Source organism: Lingula anatina, chromosome 7 (genome assembly GCF_051362555.1).
Source record: "Lingula anatina isolate TDL-2025a chromosome 7, LinAna3.0, whole genome shotgun sequence".
NCBI lineage: Eukaryota > Metazoa > Brachiopoda > Lingulata > Lingulida > Lingulidae > Lingula > Lingula anatina.
The window spans coordinates 13,618,944-13,641,926 of NC_141773.1; the positions used below are offsets into that span (position 1 = coordinate 13,618,944).

The window sequence follows — 22,983 nt, forward strand, 5'->3', positions numbered from 1 at the left end:
AGGGAAAATATAGACCTTCTGCCTTAAGATTGTGATTTGGAGTCAACCTGCCTAAAAGTGCTATTGAAAGTGTTCATCTACATATGTGTGTGTATAGGGAAGTTAACTGTGAGCAGCACATGGTCAACATTCCAGCCTGGAGACTGACCAGGGTAATGACAGGGGTGACCACTGTGTGGAGGAGACATATCTTTATCATCTGAAGGAAGAACAATGGGATAATGTACTGATTGGACGTCAGGCAGGCTATAAGTGGACACTCGCTGGACGCTGTTCTGTTGGTGTTGTCGTTGTCATTGTATCGGAGTTATTCGTAGAGGAGGAGGCTTTATTGTAGACAAAAATACTGCTGAAACAGCAATTAAGTACATTTATACACATTTACATTGTACGATGTTCAATAACTACACTTGTAATGGAGTCTAGGAGTCATTCTTGATATTATATATTGTTTAATGTTGCTGCACTGAAACTGCTGTCCACAGTGCTAACAGACTGAATGGACATTGGCTATCTGGGACTGGACACTTCTTTACGCCAAGATTAGTGCAGCTAGACTAGAGGAGTTTACTAGAACTGTTTCCCCGCAAAGTGGTTTCCACTTAAAGTTGACATTTGCCTCAGTGCTTATACCAGCGCCTAGATATTCACTCGAAGTTCTTGTGGACTGGGATTCTATTGTGGATTGTTTAGTACACATTGGATAACTGATTTGTGATTAGTGATTGTACCAAAAAAAAAAAGGATTGATCTGGATTTAAAGTTGACAATTTTTGATTTTTTTATTGGAAAAAAATCACTAAGGTAAGGAACATTTTAGGATTGAGGTTTATGGTTAGTTTGATAGTGAAAATTTGAACAGGAAAATAGTGGAAATGGTGATACTAGTACTCCATTTTATTTTGATTTGTAAGATTAAAAGAATAGGATCTTTGAAAAAAATTACCCAACTATATATATTACTTAGCTCTTTTTTTTTTTTTAGGTAATTGAATATCACGGAATTGGTTTTATAATTGCACAGAGATTGATCACATTACAAATACAGTAATTAAGGGGTATCAGAAACTTCCATTTAAGAATTGCCTTTCACAAAATAAACACAGTTGGTTCTCTACACCTCCCAAGGGGTTGCTGAGATATCAGAAATGTCATCATTTTATCAGCTTGTTAGTAACTGTGATTAAAATCTTGATGCCAGGATGCTGGGTTTATATCAGATGTGTAACGAGTAGGTTGATGTAGATTTTTATCCTCTCTCGGGCACCAGCATTCCCATACAGTGTAGCTCAAACAGAGGTTAAAAGACAACTTTTTGATGTCAGAATAGAAGTGCAAACTAGCCCAATGTGTCTGCATAGCCATTTCAGGGAAAGATTGCTTTTCTCATTGAAGTTGGTTAAAAAAGGGTGGTGTCCTGAAATTTTCAGGTCGTTATCGACATAGTAAAAAAAAGTCCTACTTTTTTTTTTTCATTGAATAGGTCCCATTAGTATGAAACTCCAGGCTGTACACTTGGTTTTTATTGAAGCACATGGCTATTTTAGCAGTCCTTTAGAGTCTTGCTGTTTATGACAAATGGAAAAACTAAGTGTTTTTTGTGTGGCACTGGTTAGTCAAGTGTCCATATGTGACTGGTAGCGAGTTGTAGAGACCAGCAAATGTTCCAGTAACAGATTTTTTTGTGATGGATTTGTTTGTCCTTGTAATAGCTGCGTGGGATTTAGGAGGTTAACTTTGCAGTCAGAATATGTATTTGGTCTTTTTTGAGATATATGAGATTGAAACTTCTTTTCAGCAGGTTGGCCATTTTTTAAGTGCTGCACACTAAGTCTTATAATTTATAAATTTGAAGAATGTTTTTCAAGTTGTATGTTTGAGACACAATGGAAATCTTATGCAAGATGTAAACAGAAGACTCTTTCAGGAATGAGATTTTTCCATCTATTGGAGGATTTCTGACATTTTGGGAGCCAAAAATATCATTGGCCTAGCACTCCCCTGGACCCCATATTTTTTTACTCTCACCTCATCCCTGCTCTTCTCATGAAAACATTGGCTTGTCACCAGGTAAAATTTTGAGTATTATTTTTATCCCACCATGTGAAGTGATTTCAATAGTATTGCTTGTTCTTTTCTTCTACAGGAAGGCCGCCTGATCAAGTTCTGGTTCGTAGATACTGCGTCGTACCTAGATCGTGTAACCACAGCCTATGAATTTTTCAGGGATTTAGTTCAGCCGCATGATTTCCCCAGAGGTAAGGGATGCAGAAGTTCTCACTAAAGTATACTTTCGTGTCAACTGAGAGATGGTTTAAACTTAGAGATAAAAAAAATTTAGATGCCTTTGATGGTAAGTAGAAAGTAACATGCAGGTATTACAAACAAACCCAGAGAAGTGTGTGTGTGTGAGAGAGAGAGAGAGAGAGAGAGAGTGTTATCTGCTGATCTCAAAGGCCCATTTCACAAAAGTGGAAAGTTTTTAAAGACAGGTAATAGAACATTTTGTGTCAAGGTAAATCTGTTTTTTTAGTGAGCACTCTAAAATGTAATACCTTAATCTTCATCCATAACTTAAGTTTAAGTCCATTTCGTCTTCCAGATTATGTGGGTTTTATCAAGAAATGCATGAAACTGATGCAGAACCCCATGTATTCACAAGCTAGGAAAGTGGACATTGAGTTAAAGCCGCTGGACGAGGAAGAGGCACCAATGTCTCCAGGTAGGGCAAACTGTAGGGGGAGCCACTTTTGTGTTCACCCAGATAGAGGGAGCCACTGGTATAAACCCAGCTCTTGGAAAGGGGTGCCATAGTAGTGCTTTACTCATTTATTCTTGCCGTTAACATATCATTACAGCTTATTTTTAGAAGTCCTAAAAGCTTACTAAGGTATTGGTCAACTCTGTGCTTATTAAATGTGATTTTTTTTATCCCTGTTATTAGACTTTGATATACACACCATATGGTGCATATTTCTGAAATACTTCTTGTCCTTGACAGTTAAACAGATGTTATTGATAATGTTGAAAATAAATCCAAACACAGCCAGTTAACATTTATGGTAAATGATAACAAAATTCAGGCAATCTTGACTTTGTTTTGCTTTGTTTGAAGTACCTTGAAAATATGATTCCAAAAACTTCAAAATAATATGTTGGGATCATGTCAGAATTATTTAAAGGTAGATGGAAAAAATATACTGATGTCAGCAAGAAAATTTTTGAAAATTTTCCATAATGTCATATGCAGTAGGAAAAAAGTTGTGTGCCTTCCTTAAACAATACAGCAGCACCCTCCCCATCAATGCTTTCTTTCATTTACTTATACAGACTGTAAGCTTCAGTTTCCACTTCATATCTTCAAACTCTCTTCTACTCTTTCTCTGCTTCACTGTGAACTCTAGGCGGAGAATTTCTAGTAGAAGTAGGACAAGGTGAGTGCGATCCTTTCATTACATTCCACGTTGTTATTATTTTTTCAGTTCTGTGTTGTATGGTGTTACACCCCTAGTAGTAAACCAGCTCAGTTGTGTTTAAATTAGGTGTGCTGAATAATTGCCAGCTGTTTTCTGAGGCTAAACATCAATTTGAGCACTATAGAAAAAAATATATATATATGAAAAAGATAACGAAGTTATAATGCACTTGTTGAAGATTGAATAATGTCACGCAAATATGTAGAATTATCATCAGTTCATTGTGGATAAAAGTAAGAGAAAAACTTATGATTGCAAGGAAAAAAAGGAAAGAAATGGGATGATTGCAGCTGGCAGAGCACACCTAGCACAATCAGGAGCACCACCTCACTGAGTTGGACTAAATCTCAGATGGAATGTTGTTTAGGCAGACTGTTGTAGTTGTGGCATGTCTCTCTGGATGTTGTCATTTCATGGTCACAGTAGACAGTTCCACTAGAAGTTGTTCTTCATGGTTGTTTTTTGACGATTGCTCAACTCTTCTTGTGCATCTTGTTGCATTTCTTTGTTGAAGAAGTAAGGTATATTTTTCAGTGTCAGAAAAGGATAGTTCCTGGTTATACTGTTACTAGTAGACTTTTTTTCCGTAGTTATCTGTTGATACTTCTCATGAACTTTTCCTTCATTTTTTTAAGCCAGACAGTAAGATACTAATACTCCACTTTGCATCTCTGTATTAAAATTGGAAGGAAGCTTCTGTGAAATTAAACATATAAAGCAATCTTATTTCCCTGACAGAAATATATTCAATTAGAAAACAAAGAAATTTGCTGGAAGTTAAAATTAAAACATTCTGTTTTCTTCTCAGATCACCTGAACTCTTTATCTTTTTATTCTCAAATTGTTGCTCATCTATTTCAACAACCATCATCTTTATCATACTAACATGTGAATGAGATCATCCCTTTTAACTTTTTCGGTTGAGATGTGTAATGACATATTTTATATTAAGCATTTTTATTGGACTCAGACACAAGGTTGTCATATAACAACAATTATATGTTAATATTTAATTTACTTGGCTGTTTATGAAAAAAACCAATCTTACTTAAGACTCTTCTATAGCTATGATATAAAGCAACAGTGTGATTTTATTCTATAGGAAGAAAACTGCCTCTTGAGCATTTCACATAATATTAGTATCTCAAATATAGAAAAAGAATTAGCTCTTAAAATATAGGGACCAATCTATGTGCTTTGTATTTAAAACTGTGTCGTTTCATTAGCTCTGCATTCATCCGATTTTTTGCCTTGTATATAGTAGCTGTAATTTCATATCATCAACTACTGTACTAGTACATCACCTTGCATTGGATCATTATGTATCTTGTTAAACAGTTGTGACCTTCCTAAAAAATGATTCAAGGCCACTCCATGCAGGTGTGACCTTGTCTTTATGGAACTGAAAAAAAAAAAAAAAAGACAAAGATGGAGCGCACAAATATTATCTATTTTTGAACCCTTGTTTACAAAATGGTCAACAGAATTAATGTTTTTGTTTGAAGCTTATTGCATTTCTGTAATGAAAAATATTGAAGGCAAGATATTTTGTACTCGTTTCATTTATCCTTTGATATATTTTTTTAAGTTCATATATGAAATCAATCTGAGCATGAAAGATAAAAACAACAGTGTTATGTTGTATTACATGTGGGTATAGTGGTAGAGCTTATCACTGAATGGTAACCGAGGAGGGTACAGTGTTGTACTGACTGTCGTATATAATTGTAGCACTTGTACATGGGCAAAGCATGTATCCAGGTTCAAGGGCCGGAATAAACACTTTCTTATTCCATAGGTGCCCCTGAACATGGATAGTTAACATTGGAGAATGCAGGGCTGCGTTGCTTTTAACTTTCTATTAAATACATTGCTTTTTTCTCCTTTCCCTTTTCTGACAGGCGATAGTAATGGTAAGTTGGTTTGATATCTGCTTGCTTTGCTGAACTGCTTATGCTTGGTCTAATTACTAACATTTGGGTATATTTTATTTTGTTAATAACACCCCCTCCCCCTGCCATTTAAATTGTTTATTTATTTCTAAACAATGTAATTGTATTTATCCTTTTGTAAATAAGGTGGAGGGAAACCATACTATAGTCCTGTAGTGTTTGTGGAAATCTAAATGCCTTGTGATTGTTGCTCAAGAAGATTGAGCACTGAGATTCTCAAATTCAAAAATGTCACACTGAATCTTTAATTGACAGTTGTTTATGTCTGTAATTGGTGAGCCTGTTCAGCTATACACAAAATGAAGTACTCTGTAGTATTTTTGATTTCAAATTCAGTAATATAATGTTCTTTCAGTCACTGCAGATTTTATGCCAAAAAAACTTTTATGATTATTATATGATCACTGAATCGTGGTTTACAGAGTCATTTTGTGTATTTGTGTAAGAATATGGCCTGAATTAATCATATGCATGTCATGTGTTGCACTGTGTGGGAATGGGTTTTGTTTTACATGGTTGATTTCATTGTTAATGATGTTGTTGTCTTATGTTGTTGGTATGTGCTGTGCATGTTGTTGCAGTGCTGTTTTTTTATTTTTATTTATTTTATTTTATTTATTATATTTTTTTTACCATTGCCATGTTTAATTTATTGTGGGGGGAAGATGGAAAGGGCAGTTTCTGTTGCTCTGTTGCAGATGCTTTGAATTGTCAAAAAAATTGCAAAAAGAAACTTGTTAACAAGAATTCAGAGAGAGCTCCAAATTCAAAGAACTTACTAGTATTGAAATAAGCCTGCACTTAAAGAATATGAAATTTTCTTTTCTAAGACTTATGAAAATAGGGCTGCCATAAAATATAAAATTTGCACTCTGATTGAATATGGTTCACAATATTTTAAGAAATATTTTACGAGCAAGTACTTCTGATACATTTTGCAGAAAGTAATTGAATAGTCCTTTGCAACTTGGTAATTCTTTTATCCTGAACATTTGAATCCTACATTTAACTTTTCCCTTTACACCATTTTCATTTCCTTGACTCATACCACTGTCCTCATTATTCCAAAAGTTAAAGATTTTTCACTTTCGAATTTACCAAAAGAAAAGCAAAAGGGAAAAAAATGGGAAGAACTTCTTTTCTGTATGAGCTGTTGCAAATCTTAAATAATAGAATAACACCTTCCTTTTGGTGAAACAAGTCACAAGACTTAGCTAGTACTGCTTGGTAGCATTTATAAAATTTGCATTTAAGAATTTCAAAATAAGAATAAAACCAGATAGCCTAATTTAACATGGGAGAACTTCACAGGTATCAACCGAGGTTTTACCTAGCGGATATTTTGTGTTTCCAGGTTTACAGAAAGTTGACAAGAGGTCGGATGAGGAGATTGCCAGGGAGAAGGTTCTCACCACACTAGAGACCGCCTATCCCAATGTACTGTCTGTGGATGACATTGTACAGTAAGTAGGCAACAAGTCGCAGTTATCATTGTGGGACTCAAACCCAGTAGGTCCACCAGCCTCTGGTTCACGATAAGAGCTCCCAGTGTTGTCCATTGAACTAGAACAAGCTTTAGTCTACAACAAATCTCAGTAGTATGATTTGTTGACTATAGGTGAAAAGTAATAAAAATAAGAAGAAGAAGAACCACCTTGGCTCAGACTTACTCATTATCAATTTATCTTCGGGTAAACATTTTGCTATCATTATAAAGCAAATCAACAAGTCACCATGGTTTGTTGGCCGTAGGTAAAAATAAAAAATAAGATTTTGGCTCAAACAGCTGCCAGTTTATCATTCATATTCGTAATTTTTTGCTGTTATTCATCTTAAATTTTGATTTCCTTATTTCAGGATGACTAGTGTGGACACTGGCCTGGTATCCATGGTGCTGGACGAGCTGAAGACCAAGAGCCTGATTGTCCAGATGGACCAGGGAAGCTGGATGAGACAGGTGCACAAGGATGCCAAGACAGGTGAGATAGACTTAGTTTATCCTGCTGGCTTGTGAATGTTGAGAGAGGGTGAAGATTTGGTATAGTGGAGAGGCTGACTGAAGGTGTTTGAGTTCAAGGTAAATGTGAAGTTTATTTGGGTCACTAATCCAAACACAGGTAGGAAGTGTGTGTGTGTGTGTGTGTGTGTGTGTGTGTGTGCGTGTGTGTGTGTGTGTGTGTGTGTGTGTGTGTGTGTGTGTGTGTGTGTGTGTGTGTGTGTGTGTGTGTGTGAAGGAAAAGGGGGAGTAATAAGTTTACTAGCTACATCCAAGTTCATCCGTAGAACTTTCTGTGTTTTATGAAAGTAAAATAAAGTGGTAAAACTAATACCTACCAAAAATGTATTTTATGGCATCTTCTTTTGCTGAAAGTAAACCTGTCATACAATTAATACATTTCCATATAATTTCCCAGGCTGGCGAATAAAGTCAAACACTGCATTTTGATGTTATATGTTCTATTTGTTTCAGAGGTGAAGGTTGTCAAACAAATGCCCATAATTCAGCGGGCCCAGCAGCCTACCATAGCCATCATCACCTCCAACTACTACGAGAAGATTGCCGTGGACTCCATGATGGAGGAGAAGACCACGTTCATGAGATATAAGGGCACTGGAGGTAGGTGACGTTTGGGACGTCAGGGCCTTTTTGAAGCATTCATGTGAAATTAATATAATCTGTGTGTGTGACAGGCATGCAGGTGTTAAACTGGTTTGAATTAAGTTGTATTTCAGCTATTTATTGAGTTTTTTTCTCTCTCTCACTCATAATCATTTACATCCTATTTCAAGTATCTAATTCTTGTGAAACACATAATGGCATGTATTCAATTACCCCTTTTCTAGGTGAATCCAATGTATACACACTAGGCTATATAGGGGAACACAGAGTTGTGTCCACCAAACTGCCCATGATTGGTCACTCCAGAGCGGCAAAAATATCCACTGGTAATACCACCACCAGGTTGTTAGGTAAGAATGAAAGTGAACTGGTTTCCTGAGTGGTTTCAGCTCAGGTTTAAAGAGGGTGCATCACTACTGGCCTACACTTTTTATCATTTGGATGGTAATTTAGCAAGGAGGAAGTGAAATTGAAATCTTCAGCAGAGACCAACCTTAGGCTAGATTTGCTTTATAACGAGAAAAAATCACTAAGTTAAATTGGGTTTGATATTCGTTGCAGAATCGTTTTTCTTTGAGCTTAAGTGTCTTGTTGTATTTTAACATTATCTGTCTTTGTTTCAATATTTGCTTGTTAAGTATGGGTCTTTTGGGCCCTTCGAATTCACATCCAGAAATCAAAGAGACAAGGCATTTCAAAATGGCTGATTGCAATTTCCTACAAAGTAAAACTATTAATGAATATTTCATTTATTCGCTTCAGGCACATTTGCTCAGGTCGACCACGTGATGTTGGTTGGTTGTGGCGGTGGCGTCCCCCACTTCACCGACTTCTACAAGCACTGTCGCCTGGGTGACGTGGTCATCTCCACCCCCAACCAGAAGGGCTACATGTACATCTACTGCGACAAGGTGGTCCAGGACAAGGACAACCAAGTCCAGTACACCCTGAAGAGCTGGTCCCCGCACGACTTGCTACTGCAGCGCATATCGGAACAGATGAAGGAGCAGTTTGAGGCCAATCCTGATGTGCGTCCCTGGGACGTGTGCATTGAAGAAGGGCTGCAGCTGTTGGGGACACAGGAGCAAGACTTCTCGCGACCACCTGCAAGCTCCGATAAGCTGTTCATGAATGTGGGCGGAAGTGATGTCATCGAGGTGGGTCACCCACCAGCGCCGGAGAACGATAAGTTGTACAAAGCAGATGCCCCGACCATTCGTTTTGGCACCATAGGGTCAGGGCGCCAGGTCGTTGCCAAAGACTATTTACGCCAGGACTTTGCGTACCGTCATAATATTATTTGCTTCGATAATGAATTCGACCAGGTTCTGGAGTCCATCTGTGGGAATGTGAAGGAGAGTTTCATCTTTATCCGCGGTATTTCTGATTACCTGGATGGTTCTCGCAGCAAGGGTTGGCAGGCGTATGCAGCACTGGCAGCAGCAGGCTACATGAAGGCCCTCATCTGTAACATCCCTACTGGCACAAGTTAGATTGCATGCGTCACACCCAACACAATTTGCTGGTCACATCTAACACACTGCCAAAGGTGCCGCCATAGAACTCCAGAAGAGAAGGCAGAGTATTTGTGGTATTGCTTGAATAGTAAAAATGTGCAGTGTGGTGCTTTGAATGCATTAGTTGTGACACTGACTGTCTTCTACACCACAGTGCAGTGACAATTTTTCCCCAATTTGAAGGAACACAATTTACATGATTACAATGGCGTTATTCTTATCAAGTACATTCAGGAGTAGCGTCTTTTAGGAAATTATTGCTGTCATTATTTAACTTGCTATTTCTAACCCACAAATGAGAGTCGAATTATTACAGTGTGCTTATGAATACACGCTTTTGTATGCTTTCTGATTTGTTTTTGTTTTGTTCTAGTCAAGCTATTATTGTGCTATTCCTGTGCTATCAGTAGACTCATGCTTATGGTTTGCTACAGTTATTAGATATGTTGCTTGTGAAAATATATTTAAATAAAAGCAGCAGCTTTTTTATACAAATCTTAAAGAAAGAGAGAATTGCAAGTAACATAAAAAACGCATTTAACCAGTGCCATCTACAGGCATTTTACTCAACTGACCTGTTTTATTTCCAGTATGTAATTAAGAAGTCTTACCTTAAGTAACCTTGTGAAATACTTATACAGAATTAGTGCTGCACACTCCTAGGAATTTTTTTTTGTTTTTTGTTTTTTTCTGAATCCTGTAAAATGCACCCTTTTATTATACAGTGCACATGCCAATTAACTATACTGACTACATACACATTGGTGTCATACTTCACCTTTTATTGACCAGACTTGTTATATGTATATGTATATGTATTGTTATTCAGCAAATGACTGTGCTCAATTGGCCCATTATGCTTGTGATATGCCATATAAATATGTAAAATGTCCTGAGCATGTAGTCTGCTTGGTAAAATGCTTATCTTATAAAACGTTCATTACAATTTGAATGAATAGTCGTTTCTGTAGTAGCTGATCCAAAAATGCCTCCGATTTGTTCGAATTTTTTTTCTTTTTTCTTTATTGTTTATTTATTTGATTTATTTGATATTTGAAATTGCAGTATCATTGAACTACCGCCCACAGTGACGAGGTAATGTTGTTGAACATTACAGCATCTGTATATGGTTATACCAATACTTAGTTATACCAATAATATCTTCACTGTCCAGTATTCATGCCTATACGTAATGAGGTGTATCTTGCTGGAAAGGAGAGTGTTTTGCAATGTGGCATTTGGCACAACATTTCCACTACTGTTATCTCATTATTATTATTTTTGTTATTATCAGCATTTATTGTTTGGTTGTTTACTTATTTATTCATTTATTTAAACATTAGCACTTGCTAAATTTTTTTGACAGCCTACCATTAAATAAATGTAGTATGTGTATAGATTTGCTTATAATATGTATGTAATATGTACCAAGGATACCTCACTGCCAAATAGGTAAGCCATAAGAGGGGAAGTAAGATATCGTAGTAGTAGTAGTAGAAGTAGTGTTGAAATGCATATTTGGTAAGAGAAGGGGTTAGAAGAAAGTGTTGACCATTTTGAGGACCTTTCACAAAGTAGTCATATCACGTTCTGTATACTATACTGCCGTAGACCCCTGTTTCTGTCATCTTGAGGGGTTAAATATTATATCAGTTCCTCTTTACCTTCTCGAGTCTTAATAACTGATGTCACACAGAAAATTGGAGAGGGCTTGTAGTCTTTACAACCACTGATGTTTATAGTGAACTTGTTTGTGCTTGAATGAAAACGCATCACACAGTTGTTTGTACTGTTGCTCTGTATTATATTGCTCTTTTAAATTTGCTGAAGTTCGTCTTTTTCTCTGGGGTGGGGTGTAAGAAGTATTAGTAAGCGATTTTCTTTGTTTACTTATTTTGGTAGATAGAATAAGACAAAAATGCCTAAAAGACTTCAGCAAATTCATTTTCCTCTCTGATTATGTGTTACGTTACTTGTTGATACTTGTGAACACGCCTCGTTACTGAAATATTGAAGCTTGTCTGTATATACTTGTGATGATTTTCATTGTGATCCAGAATTAAAAGACTATTCTTGACAAACACATGCTGTTAATTGTTTTGAATATTTAGCTCAATTTTAAAAGAAGAGATAAAAAATCTGAGATTTCTAACCATGATATCACCACAATATTAATCGTGTGGCCGACAACCCAATGGACAGTTGTTTTCTTTGACCTGGTGTGTTTTAGTGCCCACCCCCCGCCCCCCAAAAAATATATTCATAGGTAGATCAATTAGACACACGTAGACGGATCCAACCTTCCCACACATGCGCGTGCGCACACGCCTTGCATGCGCCTACACGCGAACAATCCCTCCTAAAAGGGGGTAAAGACTCGGTGAGGATCAGGCACGTGTGAATTGCAGATTATGTTTAAATCAAAAGAATAAGACGGTTCCTACAGATATTAAGATCGATCTATCCCTCTGGGGAGTCTCACTAGATTGCTGTCAGCCTGACCGGCCTAAATGTCTGTCCCGCCTCCTAAAAGCTGTAATGGGGTAATTAACTTTAGTGCGCGCTCGGCTCTCGGAAGCTGACAGCAATTTAGCGTGAACCCCAGATGGATCGATCTAAATCTGTGGGAACCCAGTCTTAGAATTCAAAGACTATTAGCTTATACAGACGACACGGGTACGAGTCAGACTTCCATATGTGTTGGGGGGGGGGGGGGGGGGGGAGCGCTGTTCGACTTGCGCATAGACAGCAAAACACTTAAAGAACGAAAAAGCATGCATGAAACAAACCGCTAAATGCAAAGAAATTGCCCTTGCTTCTTATGAAAATAATTACAAGACAGTTTGTGGAGGCAATTTTGTCAGCATACGAAGGAATAATGCACATCATTGTTTTGAATAAATACACAAAGCTACAAAGACAAAGACGTTAAAATGTCGTCAGCAGTTATTTGTGTAATTGGATGCCATTTCGGATATTCTGTTTTTCCTGTTATTATGTATGTTGTTTGACGAAATTGTAATTAGAACTGATATAATATCTAATCGGATTTTGAAAACAATCCTTCTGATGTATTGAAAGAGCATTGCGTGTGTTAAAAAGCAACAGGCTATACCAGATCCAATTTTGTCACGAAAAGATTTAACACGAAATTTCCTGGCGCCCTTATTAACTTCTGAGTAGTTTCCGATCAACACCCGGCATTTTGCCAGAATTATGAGTACACGTAAACTCGACCTTTAAATTTTATTCTGTAGTGGAGATTGAACAGCTGCATTCGATTTTATAGTGTTGCAAAGCTTTATAAAGTGCATTTTACCGGGGCAAAAAAAATCATTCAAAATTATTTGACACAAACTTAATATATAGGACACATCTTTAAATCAACAATAATTTAAAAGAAAATTTGAAGATACGAGTCATCAGAAGTTTCTGTTTTTTTTACTCTTCACACAGAAATAAATTTATTCATTTTCGTTTTTCTTGTCTTTTGTTTGCGGTTGTAATCTTGTTTTAAATCATTTAAAATTGAACGGTTGAAAGGACTCAGATTTTGTAATACGCAAATTATTAGATTAATTGAAAGAATTTTGCATGTTTAAAGAAACAATAGGTTAAACCAGATTTTGGACGAAATGAAATTAATTTGACATGTAAGAAACAAGTCCGTTCACACTCAGCTTGGACGAAAAAACATATTATTCGTCCAAGCACTGAGAAAAAAATGACTGTCTATCTTTCTTTTCATAGTCGCATTTACCGTGATCATCTGTTTATTTTATTTTATTTTATTTTATTTTATTTTATTTTATTTTATTTTATAAAAACAAAACAAAAGGAATTTTAGGTTATTTCTAGAAATTAAGCTTTTATAAACGAGGAGGAATGGAAGGTTAAACGGATGTTTTGAGCTGGAGCTTATTGTCATTCCATCTTTATCATGTACTGTAAACGCAATGGTTGGAGATTTGATATAGGTTTAAAGCCGTTTGTAAGGGAAATTATCCCAAAATGAGCATTTTTTTGGGAAAACAAGCAAATACAAGCAAATCCAAGACGGGTGTGTTCAGACAGTCCAAAAAATTTATTGAACTTTTAATGTTATTTTAGCTTGATCAAATTCAAGAAAAAATCTACCTTTACACAAACGTGAATATAAATAAAATTCTTTTGTTTACATGGGGAGATGAGTCAGTTGTTTTTGTTGTTTCTTCAATCAACATATAAGACAAGAGGTTTTTTTTTCACCCAAAACAGTATCCGCCAATATTGCACGCAGGCCTACTTTTTCTTCGAGAACAGCTAGCAGACTAATTTATCGTTAAGTTCGAATAGGGAATTTTAACTTTTTTGACTGAAGTATGTGTCAAAATCCCAATAAAATCAGTTTCAACCAGAAACTGAAATTGGACAAGGGAAAATAACCCGGGGTAAAAAAATCCATTAACGATGGTGAAATGATTCCGATGTGTTTCATATTCCAGCTACCGCAATGTTTGCTGGTGGTCGTCACATGGCCATGTGCACTATTTATGACCTACATATATATTCATACACCCATGTAAACACGAGTGATAATTTTTGTGAAATAAGCAAATCTAGAAAGTGATTACCAAGGTTGTTGTGGTCCCCATATTCTCTGGCTTCCTAAGGATAACGATTGGTTAGTATTTGTAAATATTACTGATAGAATGCGACGTATTTCGACATAATATGCACTACATTTTTGCGTATGTGTACGCGGAGTGAGCCAAGTATAAATAGAGGATGAGTGTAAATGTTGCAGTTAGAGCCACATATGCCGTTGTCGTGGGTAGATGTGTCAATTGAAATGAGAAAATTTCCCAAAAGAAGCATATTGAAAGACAGTTATAGAGTGTATCGGAAGAAAAATGGTTGACAGACCGATGGAGAGTGAAAATGTGAGCGTCTTTGTGACAGATAATTCTCTTACGTGCCCGGGCCCACAGCCCTTGTCCGAGGTCGCTGTTGATGATGTCACTGAAGTTGAAGGGCGCCCAGGGACCAGACGAGCCCCTCGTGCAGAAAAGAGGGGGTCGGAGGAAATGGACGAGGGCTCATCAGGGGAAAACGGAGTGTCGGGGAAGAAAAAGCATCGGCGCAAGCGCAAAGCCGGTAAACACCACAATAATCGCAAGTGGAAGCCGTACAATAAGTTGAGTTGGGAAGAAAGGAAGGCGTTGGAAGATCGCGAAGCCGTGCGTGCCAACCAGAAACGCCAAGATCGCTTCAACTCTGGGCATCCAGTCGCCCCTTACAATACCACGCAGTTCTTAATGGAGGACCACGAAGATCCAAATATAAAAAACTTAGAAGAAGATGAAACCCTTATCCAACAAAACAGACAGAATAGCAACAATTCTATGAATTCCTGCAGTCAAGATTCATCGGACGAGTATTTCTACGACTCGCCAAACGACGAGGAAATTTTTCTTGCGAAAGATTTCACTGAAACTTATGACAATATTCACGCCGAGAGACTGGAGAGCATGAGCAAAGGGGAACTTGTCCGTGAGTATCTTGCAATGGAAACAAAACTTGAACAGATGGAGAAAAAAGTTAAGCGTTTAGAATCCGTGTCACCTTTGGAAGAAACTGGAAGTACAACGAGTAGTAATGGAAGGACAGAGACAGAAAACTTTGCAAATAATAACCAGACCGATTTGTTAGCTGATGATAATGACAGAGTCCCCCAAATTTCTGCATCCAAACTAAAGTCACCAGAAATTAATGATTATAACAGATTGCAGCAGGAAATTCGCCAACTACGTGAAGAAAACTGTCAACTTGCTAGAGAAAATAAAGGTCTAAGTACCCAGGACTCGTGTACATAGTAAAAATGGGTATTGTTAAGTCTTTGGTTGTTAAGATCATGTTGAAATGTTAGGCCAGTTTTGTAGTATGAAAACAAGTAGGTTATTGTTTGATGGTGCCAGCAGTTTTAACACCTGATAATAAGGCTCAAGATACACAGAAGCAGTATATTTTCTGTCAGCTTGTTCATTTGAGCAATCAAATTTTAATAAGGAGCTTATGCCCTTTAAAGTGGTTTGCCCAGTTAATTTTTTTTTTTTTTTGCCATTAAGAATAGTTACCATGTTTTATGAAAGCTGGTTAAAGTGCCTCAATTTTTGTTCAAGAAAGTTAAAAAGCTGTTTTATAAAGTGAGTGGGGCATAGCCTTGTTGAGCTGTAATTGTATCAGTAAATTGCAGAAATTTGCATCTACAATCTTGCTTCTGTTTCTATTTTAAGCCTTGTTGTTTTGGTCAAGGGCAGTGTGTAAGGAATCCACAGTACGTTGATCTAGGTAGCATTGGCAAGTGGGATGTTTTGATGGCAAAGGGAGTTTGTTTTTTTTTTTCTTCAAAAATGTTACCTGAGGATTTGCATGAAACGGGCTGAGAAATTAACATTCCCATCATGTATCACTTACACTGCATTGAACTGGTTCTAGTCCAGTGGGGTTATTTTTATGAACAAACCTTAGACTGTCTGTAACAGTTACATTAACATTCCTGAAGTAGTCTGTTCCCTTGATGATAATACCTTTGTTAATGGAACACATCCATGGTCGTTTACTGAGCTAGGTACATCATCATTTGGGTATAATTAAGAGTGGGAAGAAGAAAAATCTATTCTGTTTAATCAATGGGGGCTGATACTAATGCCTTGGTGTAGTATGCCGAGCAAATCTGGTTTTGCAGAATGTGGTAACATAAAGAAAATGCACTATTGATTTTACTGGGATCTGTAAATGAAAGTGGTATGACAAAGTGGATTATATACATTCAAGTCTTTAGAAATTGTCTGTGTAAGCAGAGCCAGCAAGAGGATTATTTGCAGTTTTAATGAAAAGGTTTGTGGGTCCTCAGTAATGACAGTGTGTATGAAAGATATAAACTGATTTATTAGAAGGGGGCGATTCATTTATACTGCAACAAAATCTAGTCAGTTTTCCCCTTGATGTTTTATAAGAAAGCAAGGAATTTCCTTGCAATCAAACTCTTTTTAAACATCTCGTATCTAAAATGTTTAATGATTATATTATAATGTTATATAATTGATATGATATTCTACCATGTTCGAGTAATTTTTGACTATTTTTTTGTGGTTGTTCAATCAAAGTGTATGTCCCTGTTGCATCAATCTTTGCCTGTACAATCCTGACTATTCTAGTGCAGATGTTGCCCAATTATCTGTTTTTAAACGGGCCATTATACCAAGTTTAAATGGATGAAGTTTTAACCCATTTGTATGATTGATTTTGAAATTACAGCCAGTATTTATATCAAATTCTAACAAATTCTCCTCTTGTTTTGGACTCTGATTTTTCCTTGGTCATTTTACAATTATTATTTCGTTGGCTGTTAAATTTTATTTTGGTGCTGAAAATCAGTTTATAGCCACCGAAGGCTACACGAATAATAAAACTTTAGGCAGTAATATTGATTTATATAGAAAAAAAAGGGTCACGTGCACCCAATTTATCAGTTACCAGATTTAGGCAGCACTGCGTGAACTAAAATACGTTAAAAACTGGATGTCACGGTACCTGTCATCAGAAGATGCAGGTTTGATGAATGTTCACATTATATTAAACACATTTGTTTCCCCCTGGAAACGAGGCAGCTATTAGTTATGTGGGGAAGTGCACTGGAGATACGTGACCTAGTCCGGGGGAGGGGGGGGGGGGTGGTTTTTTTTTTTTTGGGGGGGGGGGGGGATAGAGAAAATGTTTGAAAGTTAAGGGAAACTGTTACTACTGTCCAGTGTCATCACTGCCAATATTTGTTATATAAAGTGTTGTTATCGTCATGGTTATATACCAGCCACTGCATTTCCCTCCTGCCTCTCAGGACAGCAAGTGTTTCCAACCTCGCAGTCCTCATGATGTTGACGTCGGTTCAAATGGAACAGACTTGGTGGAGCTCTCTCTCCCCCCTCCTTCTAGGCCCCTCTCCCATAAAAAGCATTCAGGTCATAATGCGTTTGATCTATCAAAAAAGGTAATAATAATTATTATGATGATAACAATACGTCCATTTCTGAAAGAAATTTGATGCAACTAAAACAATTTTGAACTCGCCCAATTTTCTCCGGTCTTTTCGTCCTCTTGTCCTCTCTGGCGTAACATGAAAACTGGACAGTTGGAAACACTTGTATTAATGTAGCTGTTAAATACGATAGGAATAGGATGATGCATCACCAACAGGGCATCTTAGGGCTCCTCACCTGGGCTATATAGGTCTGCTACAGTGCTTAAGGTAGAAAGGGTGCTGGGGTGGAACTAATTTGAGACCAGGTGTATAATCATAATCCAAGAACAACTGACATTTTCCGGTAAATTATTTTTGGTGGATTGTTTTACCACCTCTTTTTCCATTTAATCCGCAAATTCTCTCCCGTGCTCGTGATGCATCGTTCTTAGGCCTGCCGTTGTAGATTGTTATGTATTGATTTATGTATAGTGGGCTTGTTGCCAGTGTATTGAAATGTGTGGTGATTGACACCACGTTTCGGCCAGTTGACACAATTCTATGGAGTTATGCTGTTCATAAGTCATGTATGTTGAACGAGTCCTCATTTGTATTGTCATGTAAGAGCATGAGATTTAAGGTATAAGAGCCAGTTATCTGTATTCACTTGTTGAAAGTTACATCGGTATATCTAGAAAGGTTCTTCAGCAGAAATGAAAAGTTCGTGTTGCCAAGGTGTAATCCAGGCTACCAAGCGAATGCGTGAAATAGTTTGAGGTAATGTTTTTCAAATTTGCTTTAAATAGTAGCTGGGCCTCTAGCTGTGGCACTCCTCCGTGTGGTAGAGCGAAGCACCTGTCTCCCTGATTGCTACCACCTGTCGGCGTCTTGATTATCACGTACGGTGCAACTAGAGGTCCCGTGTAGGTGTCGTGCAAATTAACAATCTGCGCTCTGTTCCTGTTTTTTGAGTCGCTCAATATTAGAAAGTTGTATCAGCTGACGTGTCTGGCGAGATGAATGAGGACTCGAGTTGGCTTCTCTCATTAAGGTATAGCAGTTATCGAAGAGGTGATAAATGTGGAGGGATTATACACTTACTGCTATTTAGTGTCTTCGGAATTCTTTATAATTATTGGAGGATGTTTTTGAGCACACTTGTTCTGATTATTGGGACGTGTGCCGTCGTTTTTTATTTGATGCACGAAGCGCCATCTGACGAGGGTAATTATATGGCCAGGGAGCGGCTCTAACCATTTACTAAGGACCCAAGGTGCAGCTTGCATGCTCCGTATACTTTCTCTGTGAAGGGAGTTTTATTAGATTAGAGTTGTATTTTTTTTTTTTTTTTTTTAGACTGCAGAGTCTGTGATACGATTAAGCGGCGAATGAACAGTTCAACATTTCAATGAGAATGACTAAGTAGAAAAAAGGTTTTTAAAAAGAATTGATGAAAAACAAAAGAAAAATGTCAAATTGTTCATATATGAACATTTTTGTAACAAAAAGGCAATAAAACATTTCAGTACACTTAACGATGTGTTTCGTCTTACATATTTATGTTTAACTTGGTGGTAAAAAAAAGATTACGTGAACATCTATTCGAGCGTCTTACAGTTCAGCAATTCGTTCAAGTTCCAGGTCTCGGAAGACTAGTAATTTGTGCCTTGAACACGACAATACGATAATGTAGGAAAAAAAATCAAGTTTTGCCAGTTGGATCGGAAAAGCGACTTAAAAATACCTATTTTCCCCATTTACTGGTGCGACACCAAATCACACCGGCAGCTAATGCCGTGCGCTGCAGAAGTAATTGGAAACCCGTGTTCTCTCTTTCGCTGTGTAGATGTTATCACGTTCGAGTCATGGTGGTGGAAGTATTCTGTCTTGACATTGTGCTGCTTATGTATTCCAAGAGAATACGAGACTGAGCTAGTTTCCTTTGAGCCTCTTTACGCCCTCGCATGTAACGTGGAGTAATCTTGTCTGCAGTACGAAGTCAAAAAACACACATTCACATTTACGTAAGAAAAAAATGAGTGAAGTCGTGCACACAGAGTTACCGGAGTTACTCTATATTGCTGAGGAAGGCTTTTGCGGTATTCTCGCCCTTTCCACGCTAAGTCTCATGAGTATACCAACTGTAGGCCTATAGGGCCTACTTTTCCCATTTGAATAGAATTGCAACCGGTGTCTTGTGTTTTCTTGTGGCAGTTCAGTGCACCTTTCTTCAGCGATTTTGTATGTTAAACTTATAATCTGTTTGCATTCAGCGAGAGTCCCCGCGAGAGTCTATATTTTTTAGGTAGATAGAGGATATTGTGCTGGGGGGGGGAGAAAAAAGGAGGAGGGAGGGGGTACTGAACGCAAAGCAGACTTCACCAATCCAATCCCGACTGACCAAGCCTTGGTCAAGTCCTTAAAAAAGACTATAGGCCCTATCGTCTTGCTAGTGTAATATTTGACAGAGGCACGGGGTAACTTTTAAATCGAAATATAAGTTGTAAATCTTTTGAATATCATGATACTGTACACTGAAAGAATCAGAATAAGCAGCTCATCATGGCAAAAAACGATTTTTCAGAAAAAGAATAGCCTTTAAAATTGCTGACTACAATGCCTGAAAGTAATATTGTTAACTTAAAACAACACACGCGTGCACCCACACAAACGTGTGTGTACAAGTACAGTAGGCCTATACAGGAACACACAAACGCAAACGTATACTACACTTCATTAAAGATGACATCAGCCTTTGAAGAGTAAAACGTCTCTTTCGTCCAAGCAACAACAAAGGTCAATCGATCCCTTATCTTGGTTATCTGGGGGGATTTTGGAGAACAGACGGCTGAAGAGGGGAGGAGAATGTCATGGACCACTCAATTTAGATCTCATTTTATATGTTTGTGGAGGCAGTGCTGGTAGAAAGGATGGCTTGAAATATGTAGAATCGGTCTCTCTCTCTCTCATCCTATAGATTCAGATATTAATTAAGTGATAATCAACCTCTTATTTAAACAATGGTCTTTGTGACTCACTTAACACAACTGTCAAGTTGTTTACAGATATTTCATGCAGTGAGTGCAACATATTTAGTCGACAAAAATATGTCCTGAGACCGCATGTAGAAGGCAGCTAGGGACTGGCCACTGAAATCATAATACAAAGCAATACCCTTTTATGAGCCTATAAATAGGCCAGGCAAGACTGAATGGAGTGGGTCATGGTTTACCTGATTCTGCGTCAATACTATGTTTATTTCTCCGCATCTAGGTCACCCCTTGGCCTTCGGTGGGCCCCTAGTGTACCACGTGATGCTTATTACGTAATTAATCTAGTGTGAGCGAAGCTGCATAAAAACAGCACAAGAAGATATATGCACCGTGCACACACAGGGCAGTACAAAGAATACGACGTACGACTGAAATCAATAAAGCAGCCCATTGCTGTATGGGGAGGAAAAAAACGTAAATTGATGACCAGTTGTGTGCGTAGGCCCAGTGATACTTTGTAATATATGGTATTTGAAAATCAATAAATCTATGCACGGTGTAAACAATACTATTTGTTTGTATTATTTATGGAGATTTTCATATATAGGCCCTACGTTTTTGTAGCTAGGCCATCATTTTACCTGTATACAAACCAGGGCAGCGTGTAGAAAACATTGGCGATTTATCACAACATTCGATTCCCGGTGCAGTGTTTTGCTGTGGTTGGGGCCTACTTGTATTTTGAAGAAGGGTCAGCGAAAGAGAAAGAGAAAAAGAGAGAGAGGATGCAAGGGAAGAAAGAACCGAGTAATAGAGAGAAAATTTTGAAGAGAAAAGAGAAGAAAGAAATGTAGAGATAAAGAAAGAATAAAGGCGACTGGAGAGTGCACAGAGAGAGAGAGAGAGAGAGAGAGAGAGAGACGGCGAGGGAGAGAGGTCGGGGAGGAATAGATCGAGAAAGGGAGAGTGAATGGGGGAAAGGGGTCGGGGTAAGAGGGAGATTAAGGTCGTCGTCACTCACGGAGGGCGTTGGAGCGATGTTGATTTGGTTGCCACAAAACGGACAAAATGTACCAGTAAAGGCCACTAAGCTATAATTACATGATTTAGCATAATCAAATTAACTTTGACTTAAAGCAACTATATGGTACTGCTTCTGGCAAATAAAAAGTTTTGGGTCAATAACCTGCATAAAAGCCAAGTGGCAATCAAGAGAAAATAAAAGCCAAAGAAAGCATAACCGGAATCATATGTATCGGATTTAAGTTTTTTAGATTCTGACCTTTTTGCATATACTGCCAAAGCTTTTATATATTCACATGAAATTTTATTTGTAATCTTGATAGTGAAATTCCCATGCAATTCAAGTCACACACTTTTTTATTCATATTACAGAGATTAACATAAGATACCCAGAAAATATGTTTGAATATCCCGTAAAGATTTTACACTTTGTGACCCTGGTAGAGGGTACCGATAACCTCAAAGTGATGGACAAAGGCTGCATTCACATCCAAAGTTGATCCGAGGACTAACAGATCCGAGCATCAAATATGGCCGACCAGCTTGAAAGCTGACCACGTAATCCCCGAGGGAAATCTATTGTGTCTATGAGGGGATAATACGACAAGCTTTCAAGAAGGTCGGCCATTTTTGATCCGCGGATCTGTTCGACACCGGATCACCTTGTTCTGAATTCCCCTATAGTGTCACTGAAGGCTGACGCGATGGCCAAATTATAAGTATGTCCGATTATAAGTATATATGGTTCAGATGATTGCGGTTCACGTTTTCAAACAGTCATGTGCAGTAGATGGTACAATTTTCCGTTGAATGTGTTAGGTGTGACAGATCCCTTGAAGCAATTCTTAGACAACGTGCGCGTTGGCCGATACCAAAGAAAATAGGCCTACTTTAATCGTAAACCCAATCCCCTCCGTGTTTACCCCTTCCATACTATTATTATTATTATTATTATTATTATTATTATTATTATTATATCTTATTTAGTTTTTTTTTTTTTTTTTTTTTTGGGGGGGGGGGGAGGGCTTCTCCGTTTTTACCTCTAATGCAATATTTGACTGCCCTCTCGGAAGAGTATGATTAATGAAACAGGTACTCCATAAAAACATTACTGTGATATGTAACTGGCGTTCTAAAAATATACAGTATCCTAGGATTCTACAACATAGTAGAAAAAGATACAGGCCTACCATTGCGCCAAAATATAGATTTACTCGCGTTCTTCACATATTTTATATCACGAAGGATGCAAATATGTGCTTTGCATATTAATCATAACAAACAATTTTAATTAAAAAATATCTTACCATTCAACAACACATAGATTCACCTGCATAAACAATATAACACATAATTGTTTTCCAAATATTATAAAAAGTATTCAATACATAATTAAAGATAAA

The 22,983-nt window shown here is 37.5% G+C and overlaps 2 protein-coding genes across 7 annotated transcripts in view; both read left to right on the forward strand.

Annotated features, from left to right (window-relative positions):
- The window catches only part of LOC106152015 (uncharacterized), a 32,769-nt gene extending 21,121 nt beyond the window's left edge, over positions 1-11,648 (forward strand). For 3 of the 6 annotated variants that reach the window (XM_087016797.1, XM_087016798.1, XM_087016802.1), the window contains 9 exons: positions 2,147-2,258; positions 2,603-2,722; positions 3,405-3,434; positions 5,378-5,389; positions 6,783-6,891; positions 7,286-7,407; positions 7,899-8,045; positions 8,273-8,398; positions 8,811-11,648. In XM_087016797.1, the coding sequence (XP_086872923.1) occupies positions 2,147-2,258; positions 2,603-2,722; positions 3,405-3,434; positions 5,378-5,389; positions 6,783-6,891; positions 7,286-7,407; positions 7,899-8,045; positions 8,273-8,398; positions 8,811-9,541 (1,509 nt within the window). In that variant the 3' untranslated portion in view covers positions 9,542-11,648. The remainder of the gene's footprint in view (positions 1-2,146; positions 2,259-2,602; positions 2,723-3,404; positions 3,435-5,377; positions 5,390-6,782; positions 6,892-7,285; positions 7,408-7,898; positions 8,046-8,272; positions 8,399-8,810) is intronic. The other 3 variants (XM_087016799.1, XM_087016800.1, XM_087016801.1) reach the window with 3 other exon arrangements.
- A 2,678-nt stretch (positions 11,649-14,326) lies between these two features.
- Positions 14,327-19,099, forward strand: LOC106174320 (protein HEXIM2). Its single transcript, XM_013555826.2, has one exon. It carries the CDS (start codon positions 14,458-14,460, stop codon positions 15,418-15,420), a length of 963 nt encoding a protein of 320 aa, XP_013411280.2. The 5' UTR covers positions 14,327-14,457; the 3' UTR covers positions 15,421-19,099.
- The last annotated feature ends 3,884 nt before the right edge of the window (positions 19,100-22,983 follow it).